This window comes from Cyanistes caeruleus, chromosome 13 (genome assembly GCF_971803275.1).
Source record: "Cyanistes caeruleus chromosome 13, bCyaCae1.hap1.1, whole genome shotgun sequence".
In the NCBI taxonomy this organism is placed as follows: domain Eukaryota; kingdom Metazoa; phylum Chordata; class Aves; order Passeriformes; family Paridae; genus Cyanistes; species Cyanistes caeruleus.
Genome location: NC_141713.1, coordinates 19,241,589 through 19,266,446, shown reverse-complemented (window position 1 = coordinate 19,266,446; position 24,858 = coordinate 19,241,589). Strand labels below are relative to the sequence as shown.

General features: G+C 43.6%; 1 protein-coding gene across 2 annotated transcripts in view; it reads left to right on the top strand.

The window, feature by feature from the left end:
- ARIH1 (ariadne RBR E3 ubiquitin protein ligase 1) overlaps positions 1 to 24,858 on the top strand; it is a 49,319-nt gene that overhangs the window by 12,491 nt on the left and 11,970 nt on the right. For both annotated transcript variants that reach the window (XM_086848469.1, XM_086848470.1), the window contains exons 2-8: positions 9,406 to 9,473; positions 15,178 to 15,322; positions 19,253 to 19,345; positions 19,697 to 19,752; positions 22,709 to 22,775; positions 23,470 to 23,576; positions 24,074 to 24,116. In XM_086848469.1, coding sequence (XP_086704595.1) covers positions 9,406 to 9,473; positions 15,178 to 15,322; positions 19,253 to 19,345; positions 19,697 to 19,752; positions 22,709 to 22,775; positions 23,470 to 23,576; positions 24,074 to 24,116 — 579 coding nt within the window. The remainder of the gene's footprint in view (positions 1 to 9,405; positions 9,474 to 15,177; positions 15,323 to 19,252; positions 19,346 to 19,696; positions 19,753 to 22,708; positions 22,776 to 23,469; positions 23,577 to 24,073; positions 24,117 to 24,858) is intronic.

Genomic DNA, 24,858 nt, shown 5'->3' with positions numbered 1-24,858 from the left:
CTGTGATGCTGAGTTATACCTTCATCTGAGAATGATGCTGAGAATACCTTCATCCTCCTAGAGTTTGTCTGATTTCTTCTAAACATTTCAGATATGCCATGGTATCATTATTTCTTCAAGTTGCTTCTGATACCTAACCCAAACCCTAACCCTAACCCTTCCTCCACTGATCTGCTCATAGCAGCCTCCTAGCATTGCCCTGGACTGGGTGGTGCCTCTGAATGTGCTTAAAGCAGCAAAAGCAAGGTTCTGTTGTCCTAAAGGTGTGCAGAATTCATGAAATGCTGGGTCTTGTTAACTGGGAAATCATTCACTGTCCAAAGCTGAGGTGCTTACTCCTTACATGAGCTGCTGGAAGCAGGAGCCAGCAGAGCCAGCAGTTTATCTCCCTGGTGTGGAGGAACAGTGCCAGTCTCCTACAGATTTATAAATCCCAGGATGTGGCTGCAGCCCTTTGGGTGCCCCTGGCTCTGGGCCAGGCACTGGCAGTGCACACTGTGGTGAAGGAGCCGAGTCAGTGTACTGTACATATTGGAGCTTGGGAAAAGAGCAGGGAAAGCTTTTTTGAGACTCCAAAAGACTTGTACAAAATTATTTGAAGGAAGAAAGCAGATGTACAGTTCATGTTTCAGCTTTGTTCCTTTAACATTCATTTCTGCCTGCAAACAGGAGTTTCTGGAGCTCACATCAGCAGACCTGTACTTTCCCAGAAATGCACAGTTCATTCAGGACTTGAGTCACTGAAGACAGCACATGAAAAATGTGCTTTGGGTTGTTTCTTTTTATCAGCTTGATGGGTAGCTGGCCTGACATATGCCACTTCCACTCTTTCCAACATTGACTAATGAAAGACCTTAAAAAAAAAAAAGAAGTGTATTTCTGTCAAGCTCACGTGGTTATGTTAAGACATTTGGTAGTAGTTGTTGGCAGTATTCCCACAATTTACTATGAAGATCTGCTCTTTGGTAGACCAGGTGAATACAGCCCCCAGACACTGGGGTGAAGAGGGTGAAGGCCTGCTCTTTGTAGATGGTGAGATACTCGAGAAAAAAAGTGGGACCTCTGGCTGTACCTGGTATCAAAGTATATCCCAATATACTTTACAGTCTTTGGGACAATGAGATTTGGGTGTCTATTGATATGGGAAGCCCCAGCTTTAACATGCCTGACACATGGCTCTTGGCAGACTGAGACTAACAGATTTCTTGGAAGCAATTCCCTGTTGTCCAGGTTGTGCCAGCTCAGCTGTCTGGTGACATGGTGATGCTGTCTGTGTTAAAATAAACCAGCGACCCCCTTTACCCAGTCAGCTCCTGTGTGTGGTCACTCGTGCTCTCATTACTGACTCCAGTGGCAAGTTGAGAGTCAGTGCTTGTGTGAGCTTGTGTTGCTGCTGAATAAATATTTTCTGAGCTGGTCTGGTCTTGCCCAGTTACTGCCCTGTTTCAGATTAATATCATAATCCAAGTTGCTGTCACTTCATCTCATAGGCAAAAATAGAGCTGCTGCACAGCTAAGCTGTTCTGGGTGTCTAGAGTCTTCCTTGGCCTCTCTGGAATCTTGTGCAGGGGGAGAGATTTCTGACCTGTGCTCTTGAGCCAAGCATGGTGTTTTGGTACTTATTGTCAGTCACTGCCTTCATTCAGTATTATTTCTTTCTGTGGCAAAATGTGCTTTTGCTTTCTTCTTGAAGCAAAACAGTGTATTTCATTCAAGCCAAGCATTAGTGAGTTGTATTGGTCTGAGAAGAATTGAATCTGTCCTTGTGTGTAGTCTTCTAGAGATTGTGTAGAACTGAAAGTATCTAGTGACATTCTTTCTGCCATAGTGATTCTGCTTGTCTGGAGAAAACCCAAGTTTTTCGATCTTGACAGTACTGGACACATTTGTGATCCATATACAAGATCAGTGCAGTAATTACATGGTGGGTCCAAAGTGTGGTGGGCTGAGAATTTCAATAGGATTTGGGTCATGTTGGATAGAAGAGGAAAAATGTAACCTGCAGGTCTGGAAGAGCAGTGGTGTTAAGAGGGAAGCAGGCTCAGATATGCTTTGTGGGCACTGGTTGTGGGAGTGGTGTTCTGTTGATGAGCAGAGAAGGTGACCGTGCATCATTTGTGATGGGATGCAGAGGTTTGTTACTGGTTTCCTAAATACCCATTTCTATTTCATGGACTCTCGTCCTGTCAGAGCAGCTCTGTGGCACTGGATGTTGACTGAAGGTTTGACTTGAGGGGGAACTTGGTGATTACCAGGGAATTGGAGTTTACCTGGATGACGCTTTACATCCATGGTAGCCAAAACTTTGCAGGGTTTTTCCTCTTACTTTGTGCCCAGCCAGGCTGCAGCATTGGGGGCTGTTTGCTTCCTCCACAGTGGATGGGGAGATATTACAGAACTGCTGAAATAGTAAACTGGAGGAATTATATGGAAATGATGCCATCACCTTCTCCTACTCTTTTAAGGCAAGTCTTTGCAAATCTATGAGTGGGAGGCATAGGATTGAATAAAACCGGTGTGCGGCGTACTCTGGCACCCATGTGCTTCCACTCCAGTGCTCAGCGCGGCAGCTGCAGTCACATGGCAGACTCCAGAGACCGGAGCTGGGGCTCTTGTTGTCTACCCAGCTTTGCTGAGCTTTTGTTCGTATGTTGAGATTTCTTGTGCTGGGAGACACCAGGAAGAGAGAAATCCTTTGGGTGATACTGCTGTTGTAGGCAGTAAAACATCAGCTCAGGACCTGTGGGTCCTTCCTCTTCAAAGCATGACTTTATACTCCAGAACTATAGCAAAAGGAAGTAGAACCCAAAGTGTTCTTCAGATTAAATGTATAAAATAAGGGTTAACATCCCTCTGTGTTCTGTCATCAAACCCTAACTCTCCTGCTATGGAAGTGAGCATAGCTGAAATGCTGGAAAAGGCCTTCCCTGGTCATTTTTAATTTGTGTTGAGTTGGTGGTGGAACTTCTGCAATCATCTGAGAGCAGCAGGGCGAATCCATGCCATCTTCTTTTATTTAGAAGTATTACAGTGTGAATTCAGCTTTTGCATTTCAAAATTTGCTAATTCATCCTGGAATTGTTGCTTTATTATTTTTTTCTGATTTTAAAAGCTCTGTTAGACAATGGCTCCTCGTTGCAGCTCCTAATCATTAACCTGAAAGCTTTCCAAAAGGCTCTGAGAAAATGTAAAGCAGCTGACTGCTTCATTTCTGTCTCTTGAACCAATTAACTGAAGTAATAGAGTTTTCGCTGAAGTTGCTTTTTATTATCTTCCTCTGCTAGAAGAATGTATGTTCATCCAAGCTGGAAATAGTCAGTAAAGTGCAGGTAAGTTACTACAAACTGAGATCATCAGATCAAGCTACCATTTGGTGCCATCACGTAATGGTACTAATTCAGTAACTCCGTAAAACTTAATTTTCAGAATTAGGAAATGATGTGTGAAGGGAGGTTAACGAGATGAAGAAGGATGTAGGGAGCTGAGGAGATGATGGGCGTCGAAGTTGAAGGCTCTGTATGTGTTAATGGGAAGTTATAGTGAGTTGGCAAATGCCAGATGGAGGACAGCAGATGATAACAGTTACAGGGAGTAGCCTGGCTTCTTGTGGTGTTGTGTGGAAATGGCAGGAAACTGGTACATTTTTGCTGGTTTAGAGTTCTAACTCAAGTCTTCTGATACGGCTTCAGTAGTAGTATGTTAGCTGCAAGGACCATCACTCAGTGGGGTACAGAGAATGAGCAGTACTCATGTTGTTATTATCTCTAAGGGGAAGATGAGAAGTATCTGAGATCCACCAGTGTGTTGTGCTGTCCCTGTGAACCCTGAGATGGCCAATGACAGAAACGTGTGATTCTCTCTCACCCCCCAGGTGATGGCAGAGGGAGAGAGCACGGATAGGTTGGCAGATTGAACCCTTTAGCTCCTGTCCTCTTCTCGCAGCAGCCCTCTCATGTCCTGGCTGTAATCGAGCTAGGGAATATTAGATTACACAGAAGTTTTTCTGCAGCTTCTCGGAATGCTAAGTTGGTGGTGAAAAACTAAAAACTAGCAAGTTAGAGATCATGTCCTGGAAATACTCAACACTTGGATCTCATCTTCAGTGCTGGCTTCCTGGGAATTTTTTTAAGCTGCTAGAAATGAGGTTTTGTGCTTGTAAAATTTCCTGTAATTGTCTCCTGGAAGAAAGGATGTGAATGAATCTACAAATGAGGGTCATTTAATGCACTTGCAGAACAGTGCAGACCAGTTGTACAGTTATGTGTTTTAGCAGGTTAAAAGCTGATTTGAAACATTTTCTAGCTGTATCTTTATGTCTGAGATTATCTATGTGAAGCTGGGAGGGGTGCAGGTGAAGAGCAGAGGGTCCAAAGAGCAGACTTCAGGTTATTGCAGAATTTTGGGCTGGTGCCCCTTGGTTATTATGTGATGATGTAGCTGTTTGGTGCCTGGTGCATGGCATTGGTCACAGTCTCTCGTGGTGGGGTTGCTCTTCCTCTCCCCTCTGCCATTAAATGTGACCTGTGGGTTATTTATCAGTGCTTCTCCCATGGCACAGTGTGCACGTGACAAGTCTTGGAGATGCTGGGCAGCGGGAGTTTCCACTTGGTGCTCTGCTATTGCAAACACTGGGGGTTTGGCTGGTTAAATATTTACAGTGGTGATGTGATGGCTGTCCCCAGGTGCCACTTCACTGGAGCAGATGTTTGTGCTGCTTGGCTTCAGACCAGCACTGGCTTGTGATGGCTCTTTGCTCCTCTACCAAGCCAAACCCTCAGTCTTGTCAGCTGATATAAAACCATCTGTTTCCTTCTGCTGGGAAATGTAGACCCAGTCTTGTGTCCCCATGGAATACAGCAGTGGACATTGCTGAGGTTTGAGCCCTGTTCGGTGTTCTGAGGCTTGGGGAAAGCCAGGGTTTCTGGAGCATCTGCTTGGATTCTCAAGTGCAAAGCAACTGTGTAGAAAAACCCAGCTGGAAGTGGCATCAGTTCCTTATTGCTGTCAAAGCCTCTGTTATTGGGATGGAGGTGATAACTTCTGGAATGCAGAAGCTACCATGGCTAGAAAGTAAAAACAGCCATGACATGGAAAGAAACAAAACAAAGAATTTATCACTATCATGTCTCCAAGAGGTGAGAAAGGATTTTGCTGGAGAACTGAGCTTAAGTTGTTGTTAAATGGTTTTTATTTGCAGTAAAGGCTGAAACTAAACCAGGAGTTGACTCCCAGCATGTAAGCAGAAGCTAACTGTAAAATGTGCTTTTCTTTGTAATAACATCAAGAATTAACCATGCAGCTCGTCTTGATGGATGGAAACATGAATGGATCAAGTGCTCCCAACTATCATTCAGCAAATTGTGCTGCTTGGAAATTCTGATTCAAGCTAATGTTCTAATAATATTTAATTTATAATTCATTTATGTATTTAAGTGCATCCAGATTCTTCCTTCCGATTCATACTTTCTTATTTTGACAGCAAAAAGAATTCTAACTCTTATCACTGATGAAGCTTCCAGTTGAATTAAATTCTATTAAATTAAGGAGTTTTATTTGAATTAATAATGCTTCTTTGGTGAAGTCCAGACCTTTGTAGGGCTTCCTATTGCTGTATCTCCTGCTTGCATTGGTATGCTGAAGCACAGCAACATAGATAAGGACAGTAAATGTAAATACCTCCAGTGAAAAGCTGTGGTGGAGTGGAATTTGTTTGAAGCATATGTGGGACTTGGTTGCTTTGTTAGCTAAAAAAAAAATTTAAAAAATCCCTGCTGAAGGACTGAGGGTGTTTCTCTCTGGGCAGAGCTTTATTCGGAATGTTTTGTTAGGGAATCTTTTGAAGTGCCCAGAGAATTTCAACAAAATGGCTGCTTTCGTCGGGTTTGTTCCTATCTGGATATCAACAGGCTTGCTGCCCTCGGCTCCAGGCAATCCGCCTCAGCTCCGACATGTAAAATTTAATAGGAGGCTGCTGTAAGGGAGATGTGCTGTTTCAGCTTTCATCAGACCACGTTTGGAGGAGAACGTGTTGGCTGTTCCCTTGCTCTCTCTCTGTCCCTGGCTGCTTTCTGTAGGAAAATTTGTCTTTGTAAACAAAAACCAGCCTTCGTAGGAGCGTGCTCTTGCAGCCTCGGGAATAATCCCGTGTGAGCAGCAGCAGAGCCTGTTCATAACTAATCTGCGTGGTGTCAGTCGTAGGAAATAATCCTGTGTGCCAGATGAGGAGGCAGAACAGAGCCCGTGACTTCCCAGTGCTGTGTAACTCAGGATTTGGACATTCCATTAATTTTTACAGCATGAGTGTCCAGAGTGATGGCTGAGGGTTGGTAGAAGGCTGGAGTAGAGCTGGTGTTGAAATACCATGTTATTTTGGTGGTGCTTTAACCCTATGTGCCCAAGGAACAGGACACAACTCTCACTGGGGTGGATGCTGTGGTTCACTCCTCCAGCACTGCTCTGGAGTAACTGAGGGAAGTGTGTGCATATGAGCTGTTCCCATGGAACAGCTGTTCCATGATGATGTGCCCGGTCTTAGGCTGGAACAACCCTTTATGCCAGAACTTTTAGCATTTGTTTTTAACTGATTTTCCCCTTGGCTGCCTCCCTCCCAGTCTTCTGTGCTCCCTGTGCGCCTCCAGCCCAGACTGTATCCCTGTCCGGTGATGAGCAAGGGCAGGGCTATGTTAATTCTTGCTTTTTGTATCCAGGAAGCAGCCAGGGGAGGTTTGAATGCTACATCTGGGATGTGGCAGGCAGTGAAAGCAGGCAGCCCAGCTATTTCTGGTGGGAGCTTGTCACGATGTTGGCATGTCCTTTCTTTTTAAAATGTTCAACCAACAGTGCTGGAAGAAGCTGGAGGCCAGAAAGCCAGGAGAAGGTGATAGTACACAGAGTCAACAGTATAATCCCAAATAATGTCCAGGTTTGTACCCTGACCTCGCAGTGCTGGGATACCTGGGGACTCTGACCTAGGGAAACGTTTGGAAAGTGGCAGTGCCTGTGTGTTGGGAAAATGCAGAAGCCACAGATGAAGCCCTCTTACCCTTTCCGACCACATGTCCTTTGGGAGTGATAATTGATGGATCAGCCTTGTTCTACTTAATAATCACTGCAGACCATTTGAGTTTCTTATCCAGGTACCATAACTTTTCCTTCAGTGCGGGGTAAACCTGACTTTTTAAAGTCAGCCAGAGACCACTGCCTCAGCTGCCCCTAAGCCTATTAAGCAATTAATAGGTATTCCCAGAAGCCTTAATAAGTGGCCAAGTGGGCTGCTGTGGTAGGAGGTAGGACAAGACTTTGGGCTGATTTTAATTGAAGCTTTCTCAATGCCTTTGCTTGAGAAATGGAGAAAATTGTGTTTCTCTGTACATCTGGCAGATCTCTGGGCTGAGTGAAGGCTCCTTATGTTGAAGGGCTGTGTGCTTTGCTGTCTAGAATTCTTAACTGGAGAATTACAGGGGCTGGTATCATAACCAAGATAATCTAGAGATAAGATCGGTTTATTTACTAAGGCATATTTTCATCTTTGATTAAATTGCTCCAGGAATTGCGTCTAAGTGAGCTTTTAAGAGCTCCTTTAGGTACTGCTCTGTAGTACAGACAGTTACAGAAAAGGATGTTGCGTAGACCCAAATATAAAATAACCTGGAAAGATCAGAAACTAAAGCCCAAAAGAGGCTGCTGGAGGAGCCTTTGAGTGAAGGAGACCCTTAAATTCCCATGAAGCTTCTTGTTGGCAGGACTGACTTGAAAGAGTTGAGCTGCTTGCTCCCCTCTGCAGGGCTGGATGAGGGAGGGATGCTGTCAGAGAGCTGGTGACGTGTGGTTGTCAGCCAGGCAGCTCGTGTTGCTGCAGGAAAGAGCTTGGATCCCTGTCACCTGGGAGACTGGTTCAGATATGGACCAGAACCACACTGTCACCTTGCAGTTAAGCAGTACCCATTTCTGGTATCTCCTGCCCCATACTGTGTAGGTCTGCTGTCCCAGCTGGTTTGGGGGTTCCGCAGGGACCACATCAGGGATCTGGTCAAACCTTTCTAAAGCTGCTTTGGTTCACATGGGTTTTTAAGCCGGGAAAAAATTCTTAGTTTCCCCTTAAACAATCTGTGTTGGCATTAATAAGAGTCAGATCACTCTGTAGAAGGAGAGGAGTGTCACTTTTTACAGTATAAACCACAAGACTGGTTCTTTGTGCTTATTACACTGTCACCCGAGGGCTGTATTTCAGTGAAGGTTTTGTCGGTGTTGGTGGTGAAAGAGCCTGTCCTGCTTTCCCCTTGTGCTAATGCAGCTGTTTGTGTGGTCAGGCAATCAAATAGATCGGAGAACTGATTCCATGAAAAAACCAACCTAAAGGAAAAGAGAAGATCCGTTTCTGAACCATTATTTTTAGCAGAAAATGGCTGTAGCAGTATGGACTGATGAGGGCAGGACATTCAGGGATGGGATGGGATCGCTGCTGTGGGTGACAGCATTGGCTTTTGGCAGCATCAGGTTGTGGCTGTAGCTCCGGGGCTCAGGAAATCACATTGCTGGTTTATGTCCTACTTTTCAACAGCTTCAGAGCGTCCATTGAACGTTGGCCCTGAGGCAAACTTCCATTTTGGTGTCAAATGGCAAAGTACACAGAGCCGCTCCCAGGCCCCTGCTCTTGTCTCCTTTGCATGTAAATGGTCCTAAAACTGGGTCCAGAGAGTGGAGTTTGGGAGCTAAAACGTGGTTCTGGAATGTAACAGAAGCCATATGGTCTGTGTTTCTCATATAATCAAACTCTTGGCTGATGATTCAGATTTAGTTGGAATTAAAACTTGTACACATTTGAAAATCAGCTTTTATGTTCCACCTTCTTTCTGACCTTTCTAAGCTGCATTTCTTTCCTTAGCTGTCCATAAGTTTTTTCTGGATTTCATGATGCTTCAGGAACTTCTTGGGTCTTCCAAGGACTTTGTTACACTGGCAGCCAGTTGTGTTCTGGGACAGTTTTCAGCCCAAATGTTTTGATGGTCAGGGCTGGATTATTCTTGCTCTGCAAGTAGTGTGGAGATTGTGGCAAAAATGGGTATGATGGTTGGAAATCAACCCTTCCTGCATTTTACAGACATCCTGGAATTGCATTGTGTGGGCATGCTGGATCTGGAGATGTTGGCACTGTGGTAGGTGTAATTAATCTGGTCCTTAAATCTTCAACCACATTTTCATTTTATACAGATGGCTTGGATTTATAGAGTTGGGTTTTTTTTCCTTTGAAATTTTTCTATGTGTCAAGTCCAGCTATTTCCCAGTCCATGCCAGTAAACATGTATTGTCTGAACAGATGATGTTATCAGACACTCTGATTTTCCCTTTGCCTATTCAAAGCTCTGGCTTGGTTACTCAATTATTGTTTTTCTCTTCTTTCTCCAGAATCCAGCGACTATCACTCGAATACTGCTTAGCCATTTCAACTGGGATAAGGAGAAGCTGATGGAGAGGTAAGCAGCCACCTTAGCATGCAGCCACCTTGTGCTGCAGAGCTGGAAAAAATGTTTGTTCCTGGATTAATTGAGGATGGATGAATGCACAGTGTGTGGCAGGAGAATCTTTTGTGTAAGCTCTAAATGTTCTCCCTTTCCCAGCTAAGGGTGACTTGTGACTCCTTGTTTTAATATTATTCATACCTGGTTAGACTTCGAAGTTGTGGAAGTTGCCTGTTGGAAAGAGGGATTTCCAGTTTGAACATGTACAGGCTTTGAAAAAAAGCAAGCAGGAACAGGTTCTTGTTATCTAGCAACTGTTTTGGATTTGGGTTTAGCTGCTCTTGCCTGTCATGCTGGCATGTGTATTCCTGACATGTTTATTTGCTGTTCTGGCCAAGGCTAAATTGTTCCTGACTGATAATGGTCCTGCCTTGTCTTCATCTCCACAGCTCCAGGTTTTCTTCAGTGTGTGTAAATAATGGCTTGAATTTTTCTTCTCCCTCCCCCTCAAAGTAGAGTGTTTCATGGTTATTTCCCATCTTTGATTCCCAGCTCTTGGAATATTGCTTGGTAAAGGTACTTTTCAGTTTGTTGTTCCACAGTGGAGACCAAATCCAGCTGCATTTCGTTCATTCTAGTGCCGGTGTTGGTGTTGAAGTGAGTTGAGGGAGCTGGAGAATTTAATTTACTTTAGAAAATGGGAGGAGAATTAATCTGGACCAAAAGGAGCAGTAAAAGCTGAACAGGGTCTTTCTGTTTGTGGTGTCTGCTGGTCTTACTTCTGGTGTGAAGTGACCAATGGGTGAGTGTGGAGGGCCTGGTAGGATCATTAGTTTGACTTCTCTCTTAATTACCATTTCCTTTGCCTGATGATCAGGGTATGGGGAGATGACATGTGCTTGGTAAACCAGGAGCAGTTGTTGGTGCTCCTGTGAATTGATAAATGTCCCTTCACTGAGCCCTGGGATGAGCCCCTGTAGTTTGGTGCTCTGTCACCCAGGGAAAGAGGAGCAAAGGTTTTCACACTGGTAGTAATTGTTTTGGAGTATAAATATACCTGCTATGCTTGGCAAATGGATTTAGGACATCTCGAGACCCCTTTGTGTAATATTTTTGATTAGTGATGGTGCTCAGGTATCTCTTATGTTTTGTTTAACCTAGATTTTTTTTCTGAAGTGATTGTATTTTTCTACAGCTTTCTAGTCTTTATTTTCCTGAGATTGACCTCTTTTAGTAAACGTTGGAAGTCTGAAAGCTTTGTGTTACAAATATATCCACTATTTAACTCTGACTACAGCTGTTAAGAATTCTGATTTAATTCCAGCTCCGCACCATGTCTGTTCACTTGGTGTTTGAGTTTCTTGGGCTGGTTCTCTTGGTTGGGGTAAAGTTCACTCTCCTTGGCTGTGAGATAGCTCTGCACAAGTGCACTGAGAAGCCATCCCTTTGTACAGTAGGTTTCATCCCTTGTCACTGAAAGCTTGTTTAGGGCTGCTGTCAATTTAAAAATAAAAATTGGGCTGTGGTTTTGTTTTTGTTTTTCCTCAAGGGAGGTGCCAGTCACGTCAATGTGAGGTATTATTGGTAAGGCTTTTACAGTTTAAGTACATGTTATATTTACAAATCCACAGGTAAACATATTCATTAAAATACTTAACTCAGCAGGATTACCCCTGTGAGTAACAGAATACATGACTTGCTTCGGTGGACCTGTTGCACACTGGTCCCAGTTCCGGTGCTTATTGATGTCCTGTTGTATTAGAAAAACACCAAAACATGATCTCTTGAGTGCCTGGGGCTGCTTTCTGTCACTTCTGCACCAAATAACTTTCATGAAATCATCTGGAGGGCTCAGCAGGAGTAGAAAGCTGTGTGGGAGGCTGAAAGCAGGCTCTTGGTGTTCAATAGGGTTTGGTCATTGCTCTGGTGATAGATGAGGATTAAGGGGAAAAAACCCCAAAACCTATATTTTGCTTGAAAGTTGCTGTTGTTTGATGGTGTGTATTTGCAGTTCCTAATCAGTGCCTGTTTTCCCTTAGCTTGTGGTGAGTCAGCACGACCTCCCAGCAGCCTTATCAGACCTGGCCTGGAGGAAAGCACTTGAGCCAAGTGGCTTCTCTTTCTTTTGATAAGTGGGGTAGTCTGAGCTTGTGACATGAAAATTTCTGTGTTTTCTCACTTTCTTAAGCCCTTTAATTCCTGTTTTTAATGAGCAGGTTGTTACAGCTTTGTCATGGAGTAATTTCACAGTGGTGTTCAGAGGGCAGATGTGTTACAGACATTTAGTCCACTTACAGTAAAGTAGTAACAGCCACGATTGAAAAACTGCCCTGTCCCACTGGTGAAACAATAATTGTTTGTGTGCAAAAGCAAAATTGAAGATTTGGGGTGGATTTGTTTGTAGGAGGGAAGTGGTGAGTGGAGGAAATACTAGTTCAGCCTCTGATATGCTGCATGTGTTTAGGAAAATAAAGATGTCAGATATTATTTTCCTGGGTCTTGCAAGCTTGATTCACAGGGACAGGAGAGCAGCAGGTGCAGAGTGACCACATCACCTCAGAAACAAGTGAAGAAAGTGCTTTAGCTTGAACCTTATCTTGATTACCTTTCAATTTTACTATGGCTGATGGAGTCCTCTCCTGAGGACAGTTTGGGGAGGAACCTCTGTGTGATGAAGAGGTTAAAATGCAGCTCTCTTGCTTTATGTGCCTTCCCGTGGTCATTTTGTTAAGAGAAAAGTGTCTCAACATGTCCCCAAGGCCCGATTTAATCCCTGGAGGCACAGTCAGAGATAGAGCATTCCCTTGTAGCTGCTTATCTTGGTGGCCACATGTCCCTGTTCCCTCTGAGCGGAGGAGGGATGTCAGGAATGCCTAGATTGCCTCTTCTCCAGAACCTGCTGCCTCCTTTCCTTGGAACAAATAAGTACTTTACACTCTTCAGCAGAGGCTGAACAGGTGAAAAATGGTGCATGGCAGGAGTTTAGATGTGGAGATATCTTTAACTGTGAGTATATTGATGCACTGACACTCACAAATGCGCTTCCATGGTAGTAAATATCCCAAAGTGTGTGCTAGAAGCAATTTTTTTTCCAGTGAAAAGGTTTTTTATCTTTGATACTCCCATGGGTAGGATTTGATTATGTCTGGAAAATGGCGATTAGGCAGTTACAAACAGCAGGAGGGAATTTTGAGGAGATAAAGGGGCTGACAGCTTGATCCCTCTGCCAAAAAAACTTGGTATTGTTATAGGTTTGGTCTTAGGAAGTAGAAACACTTGAAAATAATGGACAAACACTGGTTTGTCCATTCATTTTAAAATAGCAGAAAAAAACCCCCCAACTTTTTAATGAAGCAAATGAACTTTGAAGAATTAATAGAGGAAATTCTCACACACTAGAAGTGCTGGAATTACTCAGTATCTGCATTGTGAAGGGAAATGAGGGCAGAGGATTTAAAGGGTTGTTACAGGTGCTGTGCTCCTCCCTAGGATGAAAATAAGGATGGAGGTAGCAAGAACCAACCCTTCAATAGCAAGTATTTGAGAAAAAAAGTCAGAGTTCTTGGGGTTGTGAAGGAAGTGAGGAAGGATGCTGACATGGAGGAGATCTGGAGAAATGTAGCCACCTTTTGCAATGAATTAGGTGGGATTTACAGGAGAAATCTAAGTGAAATTGTATGAGATCAGGATGAGATCAGGATCAGATCAGGACTGGGATTGCGTGTGTTTTGGCTTCCTTGGATTCAAGGAGGATGAATGGAAATGGAAATTGGTGGTGGAGAAGGTTTGCTGGCCAGGGAAGTTGGCGAATATCACATGGAGCTCACCTGCTGTGGGAGGGAAGGGTGTTAGAGCTGCTGCCTGGGAATTCTTTGAGCAAAGAACATGGGAAGGGCAAAGGGAAATCTGCCTGCATGGATAGTCTGTGGTGGTGCTGGAACAAGTGGGAAAAAGGGATGGTAATTGGAATTAGGCTTTGCTCCTAACCATTGAAGGAACTGCAAGAGTCTGTTGACTGAGCCCTTGGCATATTTGTGTATGGAGTGGTGGAGCATTTTGGGAGCTGTTTGACTTTGGAGTATCCATTGGAACTGTGTGCTTTCAGGGAGATCCACGTTTTCCTCTGCATTCTCTGGAGTTCTTACTGCCCAGTGGCAGCATGAGTATGAGTCTGAGACATACAAAAAAATAGACGTGGAAATTACTTATTCAGAAAGAAAATGCGTGAGAAAAAACCAGCATGGAGTAGCAGGAATACTATCCATAGGTGTTTAAAGGGGATAGGTAATTCCAGGTGAAAAAAGTCAAGTTCCTGACATGGATATTCACCCTTAAAACCAGCCCACCATTAAAAAAAACCTCTGGTATTTCCATAAGCATTTAGCTGGTCATGAGTATCAGGCTTCAAGTTGCATCATAGCATTTGTATACAAGACTCTTTTCCTTGCAAACTTCACACCCAGCTGTTTGTCTGCTCTCCTCAGAGCATGTCCTGTGCTGCTTCTGCTGCCTCTAAGAGCAGTTGGAAGGCTGGAAAATTTTTGTAGACTTAATATTTATCCATAATTTTTAAGAAACAGATACTGCTTGTAATGGGACTGCACTGAATTCCTTTGGTAAAATTTTCTAAATATATAATTTCATATATATTTAGATTTAAATATAATATTCAAATTTCTAAATATAATTCTCTAAGCAAACAAAAGAACTTGATTGAGTAAAATCATGAGCTAATGTTGAAGAACAGTGGCAAAGCCTCGTGGTTGCTGTGATGCCAGAATTCACCACTTCCTTCCAGATTCGGTATCTTGGAATTTAAGATCTGAAATACATGAACTGCATTGAGAAACATATGAAACAGCAGGAAAATTCATATTTTTTAATTATAAATCAAGCCTTTTTGGTAGGTAGAGCTGTAAGGGAGTGGGGGAATGACTTAGTGGATTTGGCTGGGGGATGTGTGCAGGTGATGGGGCTGGTTAATTGTCTGGTTTAATTAGCTATTTGCAGCTATTCCAGGCTGGAGAAAGGTGTATGAAGGATTCTGGGAAGAGGCTGAGCTTTCTGATAATGATTCTCTCCAGTTAGGTGGTCCTCTCCAAGGAAGAGCTTTTTAAAAGCCTTTAAAGCAATTGTTTTCCTTAAGGGAACAGGAAATAGAAAGGAAGTAATCTTTTTTCTCCTCAAGCAGTTTTGCATCCTCTTTTCCAATAGGTGTATCATTGGAAGCATTGTAAAGCTGTATTTCTTAGGAGGTTGTTAAATTACCTCAGGTTAACTGAGAAGATGCTCAAATGGCTAATGATCAGAATATTAGGAAAAAATTTCAGTTAAAAAGAAATGAGCTTGAAGGCGTCAAACCTGCACTTTAGGAAGGTGTTCCAATGCCTGGAGTGTGAACTCAGGTGTTCTTGCTCTAGTTTCCTGTCCTGGAATTTTAATGCAAAGCAGTCACTGGGGAGGATCACAAATTACTTGAAATGCAGCTGAGGAATTGAAGGTGCCTGAATTTCAGGAGTGTGTAATTGAAGTGAGAGTCTCTGAAATTATGTAGTTGTCTAATATCCACCTCTGTGTTGTGTTGGAGAAGAGTTTGTTGGAAGTAGTGGGTGTTTGAGTTTTGAAATATAAAAAGCATCTTTGTACACTTAACTGCTAGCTAGAATGGAAAAATGATTTAGAAGGTGGTTAAATTTTCATCCTGTCCTGTGTTGTGCAGGTACTTCGATGGCAACTTGGAGAAGCTCTTTGCAGAGTGTCACGTAATTAACCCAAGTAAAAAGTCGCGAACGCGCCAGATGAACACCAGGTCATCAGCCCAGGACATGTCCTGTCAGATCTGCTATCTGAACTACCCAAACTCGGTGAGTACCCGATTGCCTCGCTGCTGTCTGACCAGCAACTCGCCAGATTTCCCACCTGAAACTTCACATTTTCCTGGAGAACACCTCTGAGGGTGCTGGGGCTCGGGCAGTGGTGTGGTGAAGTTCAGGAAAAAGCAAGCAGGGGATGTTTGCAAAGGTCAGACACCAACTGAGATGTACACATAAAGCATATGCAAAATGAAAAATCTGTGAAAAGCATGATGGGCAAAGGGATTTACTTAAATAGAAACACAAGGTAGGAAATAGCTTTTAAAAGCAGTAAGTAATGCTACAAAATAGTCAAACTAGGAAGTCTAGACTGAAAGTAATAGAAGTAAAATGTGAATATCTTTGGATCTTTACCATTTTTGGACAACACCCTCTTGGTCAGACACGAGGGTGTGTTACCCAGTGCTCGCTGGGGCTCTGCCTCAATGTCCTGGGTGATAGTGCTACATTTTTTTATTGACCAAACTGAAGCATTCCCATACATTGCTAAGAGGTCCAGGCTCTGCTGGGGCTCTCAGGGGCAGGACATACTGTTGGGAGATCTGGGAGAAAAGGAGGTGAGCGGAAAAGCTCAAATAGGAGAGTTCATCAAAAGGCAAAGTGCTGATGGTAAGGAATTCTTCCTTTATTGGAACCTGCTCTTTGTCGGGGAGCTGCTCCTCCAGAATACCCTAAAACACGTGCTGGGCCTTTCCAGGCAAAGCTGCCCCGGCATAAGGCTCTGCTCTTGCTCTGGGTATGTTTTCAGTAAGGAACCGTGATGAGCTTTGGGGTTCAGGAGTAGCCTGGGGTGAAGTTCCCTGGTTGCTCTCCTTTGTTCTGGATCTTCTTCCCTGGAGTGGACAGAGCTGAGCAAAGCCCAGTTTCAGGCCTCCCATTCTCAGAATTAAGGTCCTTGTTGCTCTTGAGCCAGGAACCACAAGGTTTCACGTGCCTTCTCTTCAGCCTTGTGTGCCCCAACTTCCTTCTTGAAGAGAGTTGGAAAGGCAGACTCCTGCTTTTGTGTGATGAGGTGCTTTGAAAAAGAAAGGCAATATATTCTAATACATTGTTCTCTCCATTTTAACATAGTTACTGTTTTGGGTAGGGGTGCAACTCACAAGTGCCAGGCCTGTCCTCTGCTGCCTGGGAAGCAGAATCATAGAATCAGGGAACAGGCCCACAAGGATCATTGAGTCCAACTCATGGCCCTGCACAGGACAACCCCCAAAATCACACCACCTGCATTATCTAGAGTTTTGAAACTGGAAAGAACAGCACAAAACACACTAACACTTCCTGATTTTGTAGCTCAAATAGCAGTGGCTCAGTTGTTAGAAGAGCAGATTTTTAGCTGGAGCAGAGACATGTTGGAGGTGAGCAGGGCTGTCTCTGTTGCTGGTGTTAAGACATCAGAGAGGATTCTGCTTCTTTGCTCTACAAAACTCGAGCTTATAGGAAAATGAGTATTATTTCTTCTGTAAAAGGTCTAGAATAGTGCAGTGTGTCTAGAATAGCTTAGTCTGTGTCTAAGGTGATTGAAATATTTTTTGAAGCTGTTTTAGTCGATTCGAATTATAAATTTTAGGATTATTTTTATATTCAATGCCCAACTTAAAACCTCAGCTTTGACAATCCACTTGCAATGATCAGCTAATTATTTTTCCACATGAAAGCTGCGGGGATTTTGCACTGAGAGCCCCTTTCAGCCTACAGAAAGCTGAGAGTTTGGAGATGCTAAGTTTTACAGTGTGCAGTTGTTGCAGGAATGTTAGTCTTGAAATTCCCTCTCTCCCATCTACAAAGTCTCTGTAGCTCTTCAGTCACCTCCAAAGAGCTGTGTTTTGAGGTTTTGGGAAGCACCTGCCAAACAAGGCATTTGAAACTCTCACTCTGCAAATTTGAGGACTCAGGGGAGATGTTTCACCTGCTCTATGTCCCAGTAAGCACTGTCTGGTCCCAGCAGTTATTTTGGGTGATGCTTTTATTGGTAAGACAGGAATTGGGAGGGTTGTGGCTTTGCCTTCCTCTTCTCTTTGTCCTCACCCTCAGGAGAGTGGGCTGGGGGTGTTTTTGGGAACCTCTTGCTTTGTCCAGACTGTACAGATGTGGTGACAGCAGAGCTGTCCCCTGGGCTAATGAGCTGCCTAAGGAGTTACTGCTCCCTCCCATCCCCGTGGTCGTTTTATGTTGGCCTTTTTACTTGTTCCCTTGACATCTGCTGTCAGCTGAGCCAAAAATAATTGGGAACTCCCTCAAAGTAAAGAAAAGAGCTGAGAGATTCTCTGCATTCCTTGCAGCCTGGGAGGAAGCATGGTGGTGGCTGCCTTTCTGTGGGCATTTAGCAAAGCATTTCCCTGCTTGAAATAACCAAAACAGGTCTTACATGATGGTGTGTTCTGTGCTGGTTCCTCGTGTGTGCCAGCTGCAGGAGTATTTGGATTCAGTAAGGGATGATTCCCTTCTCTGTGCTCACTTCCCATCACACGTGGAGGAGACAGAATTCAGGGAAAAGCCAATGCTGCCTTTGGGATGGTTTCATGCTCTGTGGCATCCGAAAAGTTACAGATGTTAAAGAGTTTTTACTCTAACTCTGCATCTCCAGGAGATGTCACTTGGCCACAGCAGTATCTGTGGAACATCAGATACCTTGTTAGCTGGCTCAGTAAGGGCTCAGAAATTGGAAGGTGTCATTTTTCACTCTTGCAGCACCACATAGGTGTCAGCCTCCTCTCTGACTGTTTGTTGGGGATTTTTTGGGGATGGATGTCTCTATTTTTACCTGGATCTCAAGTCAGTTTAACCTGTGTTGATGCTCACAGGCCTGTGCTGGTGGCAGGAGTGTCAGAGCGCTGTAATCACAGCCTGCCCACCCTGGGAAAGGGGTGCTGACAGGTTCCTTCCCTGGGCAATGCCAGAGCATCCAGAGATGGCACAGCACAGCTGCTGCACCTCTGTGGGATGGACAGAGTATATCTGTCATGTCTGGGAGGAACATGTGCCTCAAGTGGATTCTCCTTTCCACAGTTACCACTGTCCTGCTGTTGTCTAGGGCTGTCCCACTGAGGATGCCAAGTTTTTTCCTCTGTGGAGTTTTATAGTTTGATGGTTGTGGGTAGAGTTCTGGTTTTATCTCACTAGCTGAGAAGTTGGTTTGAAAAGCTGAGCCAGCAAATATTACTTCTATAGTGGTACAAATGAAGTGTTTTAAATAGTTTTCCTTGGTGCTGACTCAGAGTATAAAATAACTTTAAGCTGACCAGAGAAAAGTACTTTAATTCCAGTCTTCCCTCAGCAGGGTTTGCTTCTCCACCCCTTGTGTAACCACTCAGTCCCAGATGATATCTTGACAGCTCTGTGCAGATGATGCAGATAAGGATGGAGTTGTCCTTGTTGCTGTCTGTGACAGCAGATCGTTATTGAATTTTATTTAGCAATTTACACCTGCTAATTAGGATCTTGAGTGTCCTCATCTGATGAGTATCTGGGTTTCAGGGGGAACTTCCCTGAGGAGGTCTGGGATTTTCAGGCAGCACCCACATGTGCCAAGGGGAAAAAATAGGAGGAGTGAAGACTCTTATCACTGTGACCTTTGTTTGGTGTTGCCTTTATTTGACTGATTTCCAAAGTAAAATGGGAGAGAGCCATGCTGTGCTCCATATTCACTCCTAAAACAAGGATAGATTTAACTGGGCAGGATGGAAACACAGGCCAGGCCACACCTTTCCCTGCTGCTGGGGTTGGGGATTAAAGTCTGGCTTTGGAAGAGTGACTAAGGCTGCTGTTGCAATGTTCCGTAGGGGTGATGATGCAAAATGAATAGCAGTGTCTCGAGTTTGGTGTGGGGAATGAGGGATGGGATGGGTGAACAAGGAGGATGAAATTATGGAGTGAATCCATGTGATAAAATGAGGCCATGTCTTGTGTTCTTTGTCATTGCAGTACTTCACTGGCCTAGAGTGTGGACACAAGTTCTGTATGCAGTGCTGGAGTGAATATTTAACTACCAAAATAATGGAGGAAGGCATGGGACAGGTAAAATCTCAACTCATCTCATGGCTTATTTCTGGAAATTCTGTGTATTGGAGAGACAGGAGATAGTCTTTCTGCTAGAGTTTAAAAAAAACCCCAAAAGAACAGCAGAGAAAACCCAAACCCCAGAGGTTTGGGGACTGCAGACTAAGGTGAATCTGGGGAGAATTCTGCGGAGTTGGTGCAGGTATCTGGGCTGGGGAAGGAGGGACCAGTGGCACACCTGGGATGTGGTGGGAGAGGCAGGGCACTCCTTTGGCTCTGGATTGTAGTGAAGTCTGTTGCCTTGGAATTCCTTGTGATGCAAAACCAGGATAACCACTGTTCCTCCTATGATATTTTTGTGTTTTTCAGACCATTTCATGCCCTGCCCATGGTTGTGATATCTTAGTGGACGACAATACAGTTATGTAAGTAATGCTCTTAGCTTTGCTCTCTCTTTCCATTGTGTTACTCATGTGCTGTTCAAATCTGTTCACATGCTTACAACAAACTGCACAGAGGCTTGGAGGCAGCAGAGAATCCTGTCTTGAACTCTGTTTTGATAGCAGAATGTCTCTTAACTTCCTGTTCAGGTGTGAAAGCCGCACGTGACGGCACTGGGAGGAAAGACTCCCTGACCAATTTGGTCAGTGTGACACCAGGGTTTCCAAACCCTGTTTTACTGCTTTGTGCATTTTATTTCCTTTGGTTTACTTAGGAATTTAGGACTTCTGCCCAGGTCAACCACTATAGCTGTGGTTAATGAGTGAGTCAGAGGACAGGAGTCCTAAGGGCTGATGCAGGGTGTGTTTTTTGCCCAGTGATAGGAGGCAGTTGACTCTCAAACATGAGATTTGATTAAACTGGTGTGTCAGCCTGCGTCCTTGGAGTTATTAAGTAGTCCAGCTGTAGAATGACTGTTAGTTCATGGTGGAGCAGTGAACTCCATGAGCTTCCTTCTCATTTATACTGGGGGAGGTTGTTGCATGAGCAATATCCTTCATAACGCTGAACTTTGTTCATTTTAATTCTTCTTGCTAAAAAGCATCTCAATAGAGACTTATTCTGTTACTTTATTCTTTCCTTCCTGAAGCCTGACTCACTCATTGATATTAATTTGGTGTTTTTTATTATCAGTTTCTTTCAGAGTAGCGATTTTTCCCAATTTTGGCTCTTGGTTACTCATGGAGTGTAGGCTGGATGGAAGTGGAAGTAGCTGAAATGCTTTCCTGGCCTGTTGAGAGGTGGTTTGTAGAGCCCAGTGGGTGGAAACTGAGCTGAAGTTGGCATATCTTGAGTAACTTGATTTGAGATTTTTGTTTACCAGAGGTTGAACTTCAATTTGTGGAATCAAACACTCTCAGCAGGACTTATTTGGAGTGTTTTCTTGATTGCAACAATTGGAATGAGCTGTTCAAACAGTGCATGTGAAATTGAGTAGCTGAAAGCACTGGAGGCTGCAGGGGCAGCAGCAGCAGCAAGGAAAGGATGGAAGAAAAGGGAGGCCAAGTGCTGTGGGATTGCACTTGGCTGGAGAGGGCAGGGATGAGACCTGGTACAGGGCAGTGGCTGCTGGGTGCTAAAGCAAACAAGTCCCATTTATCTGAGTAAAACCAGAAACTGTTCCTAGAGGTAAAAATTGGCCTTTCCCTGATCTTACCTGGATTTCTGTGGGGAGGAAGGTGCATTTTTTGAAAAACTTTTTCCTTTAAAAGCCAAGATGGACAGCTATGGCAGTCGTAGGATATGTCAGTATATTTTGCAAAAATGTAAATTATCTCAGCTGGAACCTGCACCCACTTCTGTGTCCTTAATTATTACTTTTTAGGTCCTTTGCTATTTACAAAGCCTCCACTTCTCAGTTTCCAAGTGATACAAACACAAAGTTAATATTATTTATGGGCTCTGGGCATGGGTTTCACCTCTTAATTTGTCTAGTTTCATTTATGATTTGCCAAAAGACGATAATACTCAAAGCAAAGTTCTTGAAGATTTTGACCTGGTGATGTTGATTGGGGCAATCAAAGCATTTGATAAGCAAAAAACCAGTGAATTATGGGCTCTGGTTAGTCATGGCATGACTAATAATTTAAATTCCAGTACTCTGATATATTGTTATAATACTATACATTTTCAAGGTGATATTTAATATGTCTTGAAGCCTAGGTATGGGATAAAAAAATTGAGATTTATAATTCATACTAAATTCAAATTGTTTTCTCATTCTTCAGTAAGTTTGAGTCCAGAATTGCAGGAGAGATGCTTTGTCAGCCGATTTGTTTTATTTTAGCCCTGGGAATTGAGCTGCCACGTGCTGTGATTTATGTAATAACCAGCATGTGCTTGGGTGAGGAGCTCCCCAGCTGCCCAGGGCTGGGATTTGTGCACATCCCATGGGCACATGCCGCTCCTTAGGGAGCATTGTAAGGATAACATGCAGGAGTACACTTAGTTTTGGCTGCAGCTGGAAAGGAAAATCCATTAATTGCAATATTTACCTGTATGGCCTGTATCAAGCTGTATTCCATAGTAGGATTTAAACCAGGAATGCCACAAAGGGTGTGTTAGCTCAGCTTTATATTTGGATATATTGGGAAGACACTTCATAGCTAAAAGACATTTTTAGAAGTGCTCAGCAATCCATAATTAAGTTATTTTGGATAACAGCATTTAGGCTGGGCAGTCTGCAAATGCCAGCTGGGACTGGTGTGCCCAGGAGAAAAGTGGTCACTGTGCTTGTCAAGGGTTCCCATCAGTCAGTTTTCCTCTGCCCTCCCAGCTCCAAGCAGACTGGAATTAATTTAAAGTCCATGTTGTGTACTCTCCTAGTGATGCTGAATTCAAATCAACTTTGTTTTTATGGCAAATAGATTAAAACCCCATTAATTTTTAAGCTGAAGCTGTAGCATTCCACTGAAACCCAGCTAACATGAGGCTTCCCAAAGTTATTAGCCACACAAGGGTTGTTCTGGATCTTTTTAAAGGGATTTGTCACAAAATGTGCATGTTTTATGTAAATTAACGGATTAAATTACTTGCTTTGTTTCTTGGGCTCTTCAGGAAAGTGTTTTTATTTAAAAATCCTCACACCAAGAGGTTCAGTTTTTTTGAACTGCATGAGCTTTCTGTTCCTGAAGCTAATATATTTATATATATGTTTATATATTGTTTATATAATATATGTTTATATATATATTTATTGAATAGAATGAATGCAGTTTTCATAATACTAAATGATCTAACAAATAAATAGAGAACAGGTAAGTACAACAAGCACCTGCAAGTGTAGAAGGATAAATCAAACCTGTTTGTTTTAACTTACTGGCAGTGTATAGAAAAAACAAGATTTCTGCTACAATTTTTCTGTTTCTTCCCATCCCACAGGCGTCTGATCACAGATTCCAAGGTTAAATTAAAGTACCAGCATTTAATAACCAATAGTTTTGTAGAGGTGAGTTTTTATTTGAATTTTTTAATGGCTTGTAGGTTGTTTTTGTCTCACACATGTGCCCAGCCAGAGGCTGGAGACTTGTTTAGAACTGCAGAGCAGGTTTTTTGCATAATCTCTAATCAGGTGTGAATGCAGGGGTTGTTTTATGGTCCTTTGCCTTACAGGGATGGCTGTAGGAAAATACAAAAAAAACTGTAGGACAAAAGACCTAAAGAGAATGGAAGAGCTGTTGCTTAATATCTGGGCTCTGAGAAGCAGAATTACGTAGTTATAATAGTTACATAATAGTTATATAATATTTATGACTCTTGAATGTTACCTGAGATACTTTACATTGAAAACCAGGAAATGCTGTAAACAAGAACATGCCTTAAACATATTGCCAGTTGAAGTAAAAGTGCTTTAGCAAAATGCTAACAATTTTATAGCCTCAAAATAAACTTGGAGAAGGGTGCTTTGCAGGATGTTTGCAGTGTCCCAGTTTCCCAGTTGTGTGGGTTCAGCCATCCTGTGGAGCCCAGGGTGGAAGTTGTTACGGGATCAAGCTTTCAGTCCCTGCCAGAAGTGATGGCTGCAGGGGTTTGGCTTTTGCTTCTAAGCCATTTGCATCCATAACAAAGGGATGCAGGGCAGGAGCTGTCCTTGAGGAGCACATCCTTCCTCTGTGATGTGGGGTCTGTGCTTTGTTTCACAGTGTAATCGACTGTTAAAGTGGTGTCCTGCCCCCGACTGCCACCACGTCGTTAAAGTCCAATACCCGGATGCTAAACCCGTGCGCTGCAAATGTGGCCGTCAGTTCTGGTAAGAGCCAGCGAGGAAAAGTTGCTGATGCTGCTTTGTGCTCACTGCCCTGCAAGTGTGTTAGTGTGTGTTCATGGAGTCCCAGGCTGCTTTGGTTCGGGAGGGACCTTAAAGGTGATAGAGTTCCAGCCCCTGCCATGAGCAGGGACACCATCCACTATCCCAGGCTGCTCCAAGCCCTGTCCAGCCTGGCCTTGGACTCTTCCAGGGATGGGGTGACTTTTCTAGAAACCAGTTTCAGTGTCTCACAGCTTTCACAGTAAAGGATTTCTCCCTAATAATTCCATCCAACTCTGTCCTCTGGCAGTGGAAAGCCATTCCCCCTTGTTCTGTCAGCTGTTTTGAAGTGGTCCTTGAGGGATTTCAGGATTGAAGGGGGGGATGTGTTGAGTTTCCTTAGGACTGGCTTTGAACAACCCAGAAGAAAACTTACGCTGTTTAATTACAAGTATAATAATTTTCCCTGTTTTCTTATTTTCCTTTTCTTTCCCTTACAGCTTTAACTGTGGTGAAAACTGGCATGATCCTGTTAAATGCAAGGTGAGCACCTCAAGGGTCTTGTCAAAATCTGTGTTTTGGAAAAGTTGTACATAAATTTATGTACAAGACTTAGCAATGAAGCTCAAGTTTTTGTGGCTGCCCATAGAATCATAGATGTTCCTGAGCTGTGAGGGCCCCCCAGGGATCATTGAGCCCAGTTGTTGTTCCCACCAGGGAGCAGAGTGGCTCACCTGTTTAAATCACAGGGTGAGAACCAGCAGTGAAATCCTATTGGGTGCCTTTACTGGCTGCCTCACCTTGTGAAGGAACACTGCCTCATCCAGGTGGGAATTGTCTGGAAGAGGAGGTTGTTAGCCCTGTGACCCCCTACAGAGGAGTGAAGGTGCTTTTTGGATAAGGAGCATTTCTGTATGAGTTGTTCCTGTAGGTGTTTGGTGCTTTGTCAGGCATTATCCCTTGTACTGGAGGAGCTAATTTGGTTTTGCTGGTTTGGGTTGGAAGGGACTCTAAAGATACCTAGTCCCACAGCCTGCCATGGGCCAGGATACCTTCCACTAGCCCAGGTTGCTCCAAGCCCCATCTTTGAGCTGGAAATCCTTACAGCTTTTCTGGGCAACCTGTACCCAGGCCTCCCACCCTCACAGGGATCAATTCCTTCCCAAAGTCCCATCTATCCTTGTCCTCTTGTAGTGGGAAGTCATTCCTTGCGTCCTGTCCCTCCAGGCCCTTGTAAACACTCTCTCCATCTCTCTTGTAGGCTCCTTTCAGGTACTGGAATGTC